Consider the following 13,552-nt stretch of genomic DNA (forward strand, 5'->3'; position numbering starts at 1 on the left):
TTCCGTATCCATTTTTTTGTTTGTACAGTGGTAACATCTGAGGAGAACAAGATTTGTAGCAAATGGTTATTATGTTCTATAAAAGAATTTTCTAAATTGTTATAATAAGAATAATGTGTTTTAAAATATTTTTGGACTTTCATAATCAATTTCAGTACCTGCTCACCGATCCTCCCTCCAACATGCGCCTAATCCAATGGTGATAACTTGAATTAAAAGCTAGAAGACGGATTATGATCAGAGGGTAAACAGATTATAATCACTGTGAGATCCCAGAAAGTGTTGAGCATCTTTTAGGAAAGTTAAGCAGGAATTTTGTGACATACAGGTAGTGAATTTGTGGTACCGTGAGATCTGATCCGAGCTCTAAGAGTGCTTGGAGTTCAAGCTGCCCAGGAGTGAAACTCTCTAGGTTCGGGGTCTCGCTGGCGGAGCGCGCTGAACACCCACCGCGCCACGGCCAGCTCTCCACATCACGTCTTCAAATGGAGCTTTTAGCGTAGCAGACATCTGCTGTAGCTTTGGGAACTTATGTTTTCTAATAGTCGAAGAATAAAGAATTGTCTGTTCAAAGATAATATTGAGTGGCTTATATAATAAAGCGCAGCTGCTTGTTTCCTGATATATAAGCTAAATAAAAGCTCACATCTGTTTGTGTTATATGAAGCCTGCAAAAATAGCAGATGTTTACCAGTAGAATTGTCTAGAAACGGCAACAAATAGAAAAACAGGTCAGAAAAGGCGAGTGAATCTTATTTAAATCTTCAGTGAAACTGTTGCTTCTGCAGTCAAGGTACAATGTTATAAAAGGGGTATTATTCAATTTACTGCTTCAAATTAAATAAAACAGAAAAAATGAAGCAATTTGTGTTTACAGTTACATAGTCAAAAAGTAAAACTTGCCAACATTCAGTTACTTAAAAAAATAAATACGTTAGCAAGTGAATTCAGAATTATATCTCTGATTGTTAAGTCTGCACAGTTTTTGAAAAATTTTTAGTTGATTTTAGTAAGTTAAAGTTATGACCAAAATAAATAGCTTCCGTTAGGCATGCAAACTAAGTATTTTTTACGTGGTAAGTTTATTCTGTAACAGTTGAAATGCTTTTGCAAAGAAAGGGAAATGTTAGTAAAATGTCTGTAAGGTAGGGTTAGGGTTTTATTTCTGGGTAAGTTCTATAGGAATTTACCTTAAGAGTAGTCATGGTAATATATCTAAGGATGCCAGTTTACAGAAATGAAGTAACGTTTGAGTTATGCAAAGTTATGAAGTTATGTTAGGAGTTGAGTTATGAGGTAAACTTGTACTTTCTTCTGATGATGTTTCAGTATATCATGCAATAATAGTGTAATTTTATTTCATGTAAGAAAAACAGAAAATTATTTTAATGTGTCCATTATTTTATTATATCCATTTTTAGTCAATATAAGACAATCCTACTTCACCTGTATGTAAATACTTATCAAGTGCTTGATCATTCAAAATCCACAGTGATTGGTTTTGGTTTGCCTGTTGAAATAGGCTTAAAAAAGTTGTAAGATGTCCATGGTTTTATGTACGAAGAAAATTAGGCATGTAGTTTTCTTTTGAAACTTACCTGTATTGCATTTTTCTTTTCTGCATTAGTGAAACTTGGAAACTTGGACATTTTTTTTTTTCCCCCTAAATGAGATTTCAGAGATGCCTATGCCAATCATAAATTTAATGACTACAGCACTGGTCACAAGTTTGGTACTTTTGTTCTTTGTCATGATTTGCCACTTTTTAATGTAAAATACGCTTCAAATATTATGGCAGAGGAATACTGAATAATGACAACTTCCAATAATCTGCTAATGTGGTGTGTTTAAAAAGAAGCCAGATTTTTTTGGTTTATTATTATTAGAGAATGCCTATCAAACTCTTACAGTGTTTTAAAACTCATGGGGTTGTTTTATATTTCTGCTAATGCTAAAATATCAACAAATTCTTAAAATATTTCTCAACTCCATTGGAATGTGGGAAGTGAAGATTCAAGACCTTGTTCTGATACAACTTCCTCATAAATGCTTTTTTCTGAACAGGTGTTAGTTCAAATATTTTAATGTCAGTTGAACTATGGTACTTAGAGATACTATGGATTAACCACTGTAACTTTGACTCCTCTGTATTTATCTCTGTATTGTATTGGGGTGTTTCTGTATAGACAGTGAAATATGAATACCAAAGCTGATTCCTTCCCAGAAAATGTTTAGTTTCAATGAGTTACCATTATAAGATGAAAAAAAAAAATCTTACTAAAAAATTCTGGACATCTCTTAACTATCAGTTTAATTATTCAGTTGCTATTTTTTTTCTGCACTTATTACATATCCATTATATATAACCAGTGTTCTGTAATCATTGTTATATGTGGCAATTATGAATCTGGGGAAATATATATGCTAAAGTAATGTAAATATTTTTTTCTTATTTTCAAGACAAAGAAACTGTTCTATTAAATTCATCTGACTATTCTAGTAAACAGAATACATTATGTGTTTTTAAACTAGACTTATAACACTATGGGTTTTGAGAGTAGGTTAATTAAGGATATAAGAGGTTAAATGCTGTGGTTTGGCTTTATGGCAGAACTCTAGTTTTGTAGCAGAAACATGTGTTTCCTTTCTAATAAAGATGTTTCGCATCTTGTCAAGGACCATTTTTTGGTCATCATGTGCCTGAAACTCTTCAGCTATTTCCTTTCAGGTTGAATTAATTAAGAGTTACAAGAACTAAATTGACATTTTGGAAGGTGTGTTTGTGTTATTTAACGTGTGGTGGTTTTGACAGGGGGAAAGATGCTCATTCTCTGTCCAGATGTGGCATTACTTCTGCTGTGCTCTTCATCATGATCTATGGACTATTCTCCCTCCCAAGACAGCCCAGGAGATTCTTACAGATGTACTAGAGCAATCTTTGGCTATGCTGTCCTCCAGATATTGTCAGGCCTGCCCCAGTTACAAGAGAACACCACAAATCAGGTAATGGTTGTATATTTAATGCGCACTTTTAATTAATAAAATAAGCAAATGATTAAAATAAATAAAATTAGTAAAATAAGTTTTCTGTTATGCACAGCACTGCTTTGGTTCAATTTTAAGTGTTAATGAACACAGTAGAGGGAATACACACAATTTATGTATTTTGATGTTCATTTTAATTCAATATATTTTGTATATTTAAGAATATTTGGTAGTCATATACTAAACTGTGCAGAGTCAAAGACCTCTTTTTAGCACTTGGTGAAATTGTTGCAGAAACTGCTGGATTGATTTGAAAGCCTCATGAAGAACAGTGCATTGAGGGCTGCTGGCGCAGCCAAAAATGTGGGCAGAATTAGCAGCATCAGGACTAGAAATCAAGCCATTGATTCATGAAGAAAACTCTATGTGTTCCAATAGAATTTGGGTTTTCATAGGGCTTTTCAAGTGAGAGAACTACGAGGTCACATCAAAAGATTTGCCAGAATGAAGCCAGTGGTGCAGAAGGAGAGAGGAGGCTGTTCCTTCTCCTGTCATTTTATGAAATATGAAGCTGGAAGTTCTTCTTGTTGGGATTTATGTTTTCCCAGAGAGGAGGGTCTCTTTAAGAAGTACTAAAGCCGGTGTCTCCAGATGGAAGCTTACACTGCCTCTGTCTTTTTTCTACCCAGTGTCTTGTTTGACTGAAGAAATTGGTGTATTTCTCATCCTGCCCCTTTGCTATATGTCTTTCCTATAGGAACATGTTCCTCTTTTTAGATTTTGAAAGTGATATAGTCCATGGTGGCACATGGAGACACACTCAGCAGAGAGATGTTTTGTGTGAGCTAAGAGTTATATGTCGTCATCGTAAGTTTTATTATGAAGAGTGTTACGGAGGCTGAAATAACTTGCACAAGTTCACATCCTTGGAACAAGGGGGAAAAACCCAAAGTTTTATTCTATGTATCAAAATACCTGTTTGTGTACTCTATTCCTTGACTAATTTGCCACGATTAGGCCCTTCTGTATCTTTAGGTTCAGAGAGGTATCCTAGAAATTTCCTGGAAAAAAAATAATACCTTGAAATATGAAGAATGTGTATCAATACAGTATTTCTTAAATGTAGCATTAGTCAATTCTATATTAATTTGCTTCAAAATACTGAACTTTTTGTGGAGAAGCTATTTTATTTAATAATGTGATTCTTGAATTTGTCACTGAGTGAACTGAATTATCCAGTCATGCATAAATGAGAAAAACAATTTTTAATTAATATAATTCGATATATTTTTATCATGGAGGTTTTACATGTTTTTTTATAGTACTGTACTTTGGGGTGTGTCTTTTCTCCCAATGGTTACTGAAATGTTAGAGATCTGATCTGCAATATAGACAAATGTCTGTTCATGTGTGTTTGCCTAGATTTTCAAAAAATGACATGGTCCTTAAAAATGCAGATGATCACATATGCAACCATTGACTTTTAGGTACTTAGGTACTTTTTTCAGTCCAACTTCAGGCCTGCCATATATTTTGTGTTACCCATCTGTTTCCTATCTGGAAATGTCAGTGTAGTCTTGTGAGTTTATGTTGTTGTAGTTTGGGTTCTTACTCTTGTTTAGGCCAATGACCCATGAAGCTCTGCACACCAATATCAACAGACAACAGATTACTGACTCAGAAACATTCCACAGTGTAGTATGTTACCTGGCAGTTAAAGTTTTGCAAATTGAAGATTTAATTCTCATTAATTTTTTGCTCCAGTGGGATTTGAAAACAGCATGTACATACTATATATACCTTATCATAAAGAAAACTAAATTAATTTTAGTTGTAGTTCAGAAGGTAATTTGTTCTTGTCTAGTGGCATTGTCCTTTAGAAGAGGAAATTTCCATACTTTTATGTTTTGTTTTGACTAGTTTGAGTAATGACTTTTCTGTGGAAGCACTGAATTTTTACAGTGTAGCGTATTCAGAATTCCTGCACCACTGATGGAAGATGAAATTTGAAGTCCATGCTATGATTTTAGTATTTCATGTCGTCAGAGAAAGCTCTATTTAACTGACATTTACCACTATCCTGATATCCTAAGTAATTTTTATTTTTTTTTTCCCTACAGAATTGATATTGCAGCAATTTTGATGTCCACTGAAGTTATGCTCTGGTCAGTTTGCAGCTCTGTACAGGAGTTTCTGAATCCACATGAAGACAGACATCTCAAGATCTATAAAATACATAGCCACTGCAATAGTATGCTCTCTGTGCTGGCTATTTTAACTTCACCACTGAAGAATTTGTATGAGTGAGTATGAAAGAAACATTCATAAATAAAATTTGTTCTTGAGTTTATGTGGATAGATCTACAAGGTGAATAATTGTGTTGAAATATAAATGCATAGTGTTGACACATTTTGATAACCTTTGACTATTTCTTGATGTGGTCTTGAACTTATCTTTATGATAAGTCCAATTATTGTGGAATCACAGAATGGTTTAGTTTTGAAGGGACCTTAAAGCCCACCCAGTGGCACCCCCTGCCCCGGGCAGGGACACCTCCCACCAGCCCAGGTTGCTCCAAGCCCCATCCAGCCTGGCCTTGAACCCCTCCAGGGATGGGGCAGCCACAGCTTCTCTGGGCAACCTGGGCCAGGGGCTCACCGCCCTCACACCAAAGAACTTCTGCCTCAGATCTCATCTCAATCTCCCCTCTTTCAGGTTAAAACTGTTCCACTCATCCCATGGCTCCCCTCCCTGCTCCAGAGTCCCTCCCCAGCTTTCCTGGAGCCCCTTTAGGGACTGGAAGGGGCTGGAAGGTCTCCCCAGAGCCTTCTCTTCTCCAGGCTGAACCCCCCCAGCTCTCTCAGCCTGTCCCCACAGCAGAGGGGCTCCAGCCCTCCCAGCATCTCCGGGGCCTCCTCTGGCCCTGCTCCAACAGCTCCGTGTCCTTCTGCTGTTGGTGCCCCAGCGCTGGAGGCAGCACTGCAGGGGGGTCTCACAGAGTGGAGCAGAGGGGCAGAACACCCCCCCTCACACTGCTGGCCACAATTCTTTAGATTCAGCCTAGGAGGCCATTTGCTTTTTGGGCTACAAGTGCACATTGAAGGCTCATGTCTAGCTTTTCATCCACCAGCACCCCCAAGTCCTTCTCCTCAGGGCTGCTCTCAAGCCATTCTCCGCCCAACCTGTATTTGTGCCTGGGATTGCCATGACCCAGGTGCAGGACCTTGCACTTGGCCTGGTTGAAGTTCGTGAGGTTGGCACAGGCCCACCTCTCCAGCCTGTCCAGGTCACTCTGGATGGCCGCCCTTCCAGCGTATCAACCGCCCCACACAGCTTGGTGTAGTCAGCAAACTTGCTGACGGTGCACCTGATCCCACTGTCCACATTGCTGGCAAAGATGTTAAACAGCACCAATCCCAGTAGTGACCCTTGAGGAACACTCCTCGTGTCAAATGCTTTGCACAAGTCAAGGTAGATGATGTGAATTGCTCTTCCTTGTGCACCAATGCTGTAACCAGGTTGTAGAGGCCACCACATTTTTCAGACACAATTTGTCCCTAGTGAAGCCATATTGGCTGTCACCAATCACCTCCTTATTTTCCATGTGCCTTAGCATAGTTTCCAGGAGGGTCTGCTCCATGATCTTGCCAGGCCCAGAGGTGAGACTGACCAACCTGTAGTTTCCTGGGTCTTGCTTTTTTCCCTTTTTATAAATGGGCGTTATGTTTCCCCCCTTCCAGTCACTGTGAACTTCGCAAGACTGCCATGATTTCTCAAATATGATGGTTAGTGGCTTAGCAACTTCCTCCGCCAGTTCCCTCAGGATGTGCAGATGTATCTCATCAGGTTCCATAGACCTTGTCCATATTGTGTGTGACCCGGTCTCCTGTTTCCTTCTGGAGATGCCCCATGTTTCCTTTTATCACTGAGGTACCTATAGAAGCTTTTCTTCTTGCCCTTGACATCGCTGGCCAGATTTAACTGGCCAGGGCTTTAGCTTTCCTAACCCAAACCCTGTCTGCTTGGACAATTTCTCTATATTCCTGGCTCCCTGTCCTTGCTTCCACCTTCAGTAGGCTTCTCTTCTGTGTTTGAGTTTGTCCAAGAGCTCCTTCTTCATCCATGCAGGCTTCTTTTTCACGCTTTTTTGCCTGACTTCTTCTTTGTTGGGATACATAGCTCCTGAGCTTAGGGGAGGTGTTTCTTGCATATTGTATCTGCTGGGATTTCATTAGCTTTGGATCAAACTCCTATGCTGCACATTTTTTTGTTTGGTGATAACATAGACCATAGCCAATGTCTGGTTTGATTTCCTCTGTAACACAGTCCTCAAATAGCAAATAACAGTTCAGTTAGGACACGTGTTAGAAACACATTCTTATTGGTCTAAAGACATTTACTACTACAGTGCCAAAGCCTTTGATAAGGTTTCCAAGGCCTTAGTCATTCATTCAATTGAAAAAAATTAATTTCTTCCTAGTTCAGATTTATCTGCCTTCAACTTCCAGGTAAATTAAAATGTTCTGCTGTCATACCATAATAATTCTGTAAGTACTGGAACTGAAAGATGATTTACTGAAATGATCATCTCGTTACATGACCAGTATGCTTCAACAAATATTAGTTTTAAAAAGAGTATAGAATGTCGACCTTTATAAAATTATTTCTTCACAAGTTGCAATTGTAAACAAAGGGATACATTACTTGCACTGAAATTGGATGTGAGTCTTTCATTGTTTTTTTTAATGTAAATTTGGTGTAAGATACAATACATAGTGAGATCACAAATTAAAAAAAAAAACAACAAACCCCAAAATTAAGAAAGCCAAATCCTATTCAACTGGCTTTTATTTGATTGTTCTAAATAAGAATATCCTACGCAATACGAGTGGTACAAAGAGCAAGGTGGAGACCTCCAGCATTTAAGCTTCTTCAATCACATACTTTTTGTAATGTGTGGTCTCATTTTATTGTTCTTGGGCTCTGAAGAACATGCAAAAGTGGATTGTAACTGGATGTTTGATGTTACACAATGCAAGCTCACGAAAAAATAGGAATTAAGGAGGTGACTCATGAACAGATGAGGTATTCCTGTTGTGGCAATAATAGTCGAGGCAAGAATGGGCATTGTGGTAGCTGTAACTGCTTCTACTGTCAATTTTGACATTTCACCTTTCCTTTATGAAAGCCCTTGGAATGACGGGATAAAATAAATATGTAGTATAGTCTGTTCCTGTTAGCTATTCTAGTCTCCTCCACTAATCCATCTTGTTTACACATTTATCTGTACCTGCAATGATAAAAAGTGTGTGCTAACTTGAGAACGCAATGAATTTCAGAACAAAGTGCCGATGGAGAGAGGGAGGCAGTATATTTTCTACTTCATGTAAAATTAAACAACTTGGCCATATAGATTTCATATTTAGGCATATAAATTTCAGTATCATAATTTGCTTTTCTAGAGATCAAAAACTTGGCATGCGCAGGATGTGGCAGCTACTACAAAGTACTCTGCAAATCATAACCAAAATCTGGCAGCTTTGTTTAAGAAGAATACCAAAAATGTCATATTTTCTTATACAGTTACAAAAATATTAACACTGAAAAGCGTTGTTGGAGAGATAGTGCGTGTTTTTGTATAAGTCAAAAGGGATTTTTTTTATGAACTGTGTATTCAGAACTTTTATTTTCAAAACCTGTGAAACTCCATTATCAGAACAGTTCTTTTATATTCTATGTTTCATTACAGCCAATATTTGTAAGGTAACATAACCCAGTGACCAGAATACAAAGAAAAAAATGATTTACCAAATTAGCTCCTTGAATGACTTTATCCATTTGGAAACACTTTCATATACTGAATTTTATGTGGAATTCCTAGGTCCGTTATTTACTGAGTTGTGCGTAGTCCATCACAGTAAGAATCTATCAATAACAATTTCAGAAGTTATGCATTATTTTAAAGAATACTAATCCTTCATCAGTTCTCTTTACAATTACAGCTACATAATCAAAATTTCGATCTGTTACCTTGGCTCTATATCTTTTGAAACTTTGGTAAAATTAACTGGAAGTGAAATAAAGATTTTTTTCTTTTAAATCTATCATGCTTTCTCTTTTGGTACTAGAAGATTTCCCTGCAGGGCCTAGGTTTAAATTAATCTTTAGACTGTTCAGGAAAGTTTTGTGTAATCATAAAAGCGGTGATGACAGAACATTGTTTTCTGGGAGTCGTCTAATAATAGGACTGGCTCATTTCCAACTTACTAGAGATGCTGTATTAACTATTGCTTCCAGGGAATTCAAATTATTCAAGATTCTTTATTATGTTATTGAAATGCAACAAAATAGTAGGGGTGCTGAAAAATTAATAATATCCTTAACTTCAAATAAAGTGATTCTAGCATATGCTTTCTCCTTTCTAATTTTGTGATCAAACGTTGTGCATTCTGCTGTCACTCAGAGTTTCTTTTCTGTATGACAAGGCTACTTAGATCCAGTCCTAAATTCACCTATGAATCTTGGGTCATCAGTTTTTAATACTCACTCATTTATCTGTGCTACATTTTCCTCCACACTTCTCTGGCCTTCCTGAGGTAACTTTAGCATAATATAAATGTTGGTCGGAAAGGACTGCCAGAGGTCACAGAATCACAGAATCACAGGATGGTTTGGGTTGGAAGGGACGTTAAAGATCATCTAGTCCAGCCTCCTGCTCAAATTGGGACAATCACCAAGAGCTGTCAGAAATGACTGTGTTAGCTGACCCATGTAAACCTGCACCAGCTGAGATGTTACAACTCTCTGGGAAACCTGTTCCATGACTGCACTACCTTAGTGCAAAGTATTGCCTGATCTCTAGAGTGAACCTTCAAAGCTGCTGGCTATGACTTGCTGTACCACACCAGCCCCCACTGAGAAAAGTTTGTCATTGTCGTCTTTGTAATTACTCTTTGGGTAGGTGTAGGCTGCCATTAGGTGACTCAACCCTTTAGCTACCTCTACACCAGAGTAAAGGAGCGTAAATCCCTCAACAGCTTGTCATAGATGATGCAGTCTAGTCCATTCCAGTTTCCTCACATCCTCCTTGAGCTGTAGGCCCAACACCTGGACAAAATACTCTAGGTAAGGCTTAACTGTTTCCAAGCAGGTGAAGCAAATTACTATGTTTAGTTTGTTTGCCAAGCTCCTCCTAATGCAGCCCAGCGTGTGGTTTGGGTTGTTTCTAGTAAGAATACAGCATTGCCTCATTTTCAGTACCCTTCTGGCCACAAACCCCAGGCTTGGGGTTGGGTAGGGTTGGTACTCAGACCGTCAGTTCCCAGCCTAGGTTGGTATAATTCTGTTGCTGGAGCAAAAAGTTGCACTTAACCTCAGTGAACTTTGTGAATTTCTGTTGGCCTGGTCATCCGTGACTTTCCACTCTACTGTATGATGTGTTAACTACTGTGCCTGCTTCCCCCAGTTTAGTGTCACCTGCATATGTCCTAAATGAGTGTTCTGTCTGTCCGCTTTTGTCCAGATTGTTGAGGAAGCTGTTGAATAACAGCAGTCTCCAGAATGCGCTCCCCAAAACTACCGGGCCTGCTATTTTCTTGCTGCTGACCCAAACCTCTGAAAAAAAAGAGGATTTTCATCCCTCAGAATTTCCAGTCATCATAGACTTACTGACAGTGTTGTCAGTTACTCACTTGAAGTAGCTGGGGTTTGTGGAGTGGATCTAACAGTTCCAATGCTGCTTGTGGATTTCCTAGGAGAACCCAATCTTGTTCTTCATTCGCTTTTTTTAAAGGAATGAAGTGTGACTTCAGAGTAGAGACTGTCATCTGCACCGGGTTGAGGGTTGCTCAAGTTGGAGCAGCCTATTCTTTAGGCTAAAAGCACAACCCTATTCTTGTGCTTTTTTCGTATATTCTTTAGTCTTTTGTACTGAGTAGGAGATGACAATTTTCTGTTAAGGAAGATCACAAGGAGTAAGGTGGATGCACCTTTTTATGATTTCATACTATGAATTATATCTTGCTTTCTCAACAAGAAATCAGGTTAATACTTGAGTGCTGGGAGAAGAATTTAGAGATTCTGTTGGTAAAATTGCTGTCTATTGGGTATAAATATCTGTCATTCAATTTTAAAGACTGGAAATATTTCTCTAATTTTAATGTCTAAGAGTTATAATTCGTGAAATTGCTTTTTAGTCATGTTTACTCCATACGCAGAGCTAAATTCTTCGAAGTCTACAAGGAACTACCATTAGGATGCATCTTGTTGGCATCTCATTTTTTCACACCTGCACTGAGGCTTACAAGATCAGTTCTCACCTTGTCATACTCTACTGGAGAACAAAACTACCATAACTTGGAATCTTGCTGTGGTATTAAATACTTTCACAGATGCTATCCACTGCTTTGAGACTATAGGCAGCTGCTTTAACATAACTTGTAGTCAAAACAAATTTCCTACTAGCTATTATTATACTTCTGTCAGAAGAGTGGTTGAATTAAAGCGTCTGGCACAGAGTTGGGTTTTTCTGGCAAGAATTACGTAGCCAGAGTGGACAGTGAGAAATGCTGGCACCAGAATTTTTGTATTATCATTAGACAGTTGATTTTTTATAGTATTTGAAGTTATTTTAATATTTAAACGTTCTTCAGATCCTCAGACTGTCTCCGTCTCAGTTTAAAAATTTCTGTAGACATTTTGTTATAAGCCTCTGAATCCAAGTGTCAGCCCTGTCCTTGTCCTTAGGAGACAGCTAAGAAACAATACTTTAAAAACTGCTTTGGTCCAGAAGTCTCTCAAACAGTTCATACACCATCAGTAGACAAGATGTGATTTTTTATTAAATTACTACCCAAACTGTATTTATCATGCTTTCTTAAAGAAAGTTGCCTCTATGCTTTGCTATATTAAGAAAAATATTTCAGAGGGTGAGAGACAATAAGTTCTTTTTCCTTGCATTTTCTCACAATGTTGAAATTACTGTCTTTATAATAATTATTTTCTAGTTTAAGTTCTCCCTTTCTCTATATTACAATCTCAGCTTTATGTTTAATCTTCAGGTTTTCATGAATTCGCAAAAAGAACAAATTCACAATGTGGTGCTAATGCTTCTGCTCAGATATTGCTTACTTAACATAATTTTGAAATCTGTAGTAAATTCTTCCTACTAATTTCATTTGATTAGTAAAATTAATTTCCAAATAAACCCCACTATCTTTTGGAGCCGTTCAGAGGCTATACACCTGTCCATCTTGTTGAACAAGGGTAATTCTCTTTCATCTTTCATCTGGGGTCTTCCAGGCAGACAGTGATCTTTTGGAGGTGTAGATGCACTTCTAAATTACTTATATGCAGCTGTGAAAAAGAGTTAAAAATTAATTTTAAATACTTTAATGACAAAACACAAACACTGTTAGTGTCTTGGTGACAAAGCACCCTATAAGAAAGGAGATTTTACCTTTTAGGTTAGTAATTCCTGAAGGCTGTATTCCAGTGGGTTTCCATTCCATCTCCAGTTTTAAGTGTTTAGACGCACTCTCACTGTTTCCATGTGGTGGCAGTGGATTTTCTTCTGTCTTGTAAAAAGATTGTCTTGTCCTGAGAAAGTCCTCATGTCTTTTCCGGAGGTATTTTTAAATGTCCTTCTACTCTTACTGCAATAGAAAGCATACTGACTCAAAAGTGGGGATGACATTGAATCACTCCTGAAAGTAAAGCAAATATGCCATAAATGAGTTCTGTGGAAGTGTCATTTTAAAAGTCTGTTGTTACCTTCTTTATGTAACTTAGAAAATCCCAGCCATGACACACAAAGAAAGAAGCTTCAGAGAGGGAAAGTTTCTTAAGATGAAAAATTCACAGCCAAGTAAGTTAAAAAGTAAGGTGCAAAAGAAGTGATAATTGATTATGGTTAGTGGAGGATGGATGGATGTAACAGACTATATCCTCTCTGCTGGAATTGTATTGTGTGAATGAGAGTAAAAAGGGAAGAGGCCAAGGGGCATCCATTCCTTACACAGATTACTGCATCCTGGTGATTGCTACAGAATTGTACAAATACTTACATGTTTATTGTTATTTATTATTAAATAATAATTAAAGGCAAATATTAATAGTTAATTTTTAGTATCGGTGGATTGGACGCATCAGATTTTTGCTTCCCACATCCTTTGGGTAAGAGAAGTGATACAGAAGTGACACAAAACTAGCTTATCTAATTCTTCACCAGTTCTTACATTTGAAAACCGTGCTTTTTTTAACCAGTATTCTATTTCTCCCAAGCCAGTGAAGGTCCAAAGCTTCCGGCTCAAAGTTTTGTCCAGTTTAATCCAAAGTCTACATGTTGTTCAAAAGAGAACCACTATAATTTCAAAAGATATTTTACTTATGATTATGATTAAAGTATTGATAATATGATGCAGAAAGAAAGGAGCTATAGAAAGGACTGACTGAAGAGCAATTTGCTTATTCAGTGCATTTTCAAACATAGTTTGAAAACATGCTCTATAGGGGTAAAAATATGAAGAAAACTGCTGTAACAGTACCAACAGTGCTAGATACCAAGTT

The 13,552-nt window shown here is 37.6% G+C and overlaps 1 protein-coding gene across 9 annotated transcripts in view; it reads left to right on the plus strand.

Annotated features, from left to right (window-relative positions):
• KIAA0825 (KIAA0825 ortholog) overlaps positions 1-13,552 on the plus strand; it is a 256,654-nt gene that overhangs the window by 93,439 nt on the left and 149,663 nt on the right. For all 9 annotated transcript variants that reach the window (XM_054184952.1, XM_054184953.1, XM_054184948.1 and 6 more), the window contains 2 exons: positions 2,813-3,003; positions 5,106-5,288. In XM_054184952.1, the coding sequence (XP_054040927.1) occupies positions 2,813-3,003; positions 5,106-5,288 (374 nt within the window). The remainder of the gene's footprint in view (positions 1-2,812; positions 3,004-5,105; positions 5,289-13,552) is intronic.

Source organism: Rissa tridactyla, chromosome Z (genome assembly GCF_028500815.1).
Source record: "Rissa tridactyla isolate bRisTri1 chromosome Z, bRisTri1.patW.cur.20221130, whole genome shotgun sequence".
Taxonomy (NCBI): Eukaryota; Metazoa; Chordata; class Aves; order Charadriiformes; family Laridae; genus Rissa; species Rissa tridactyla.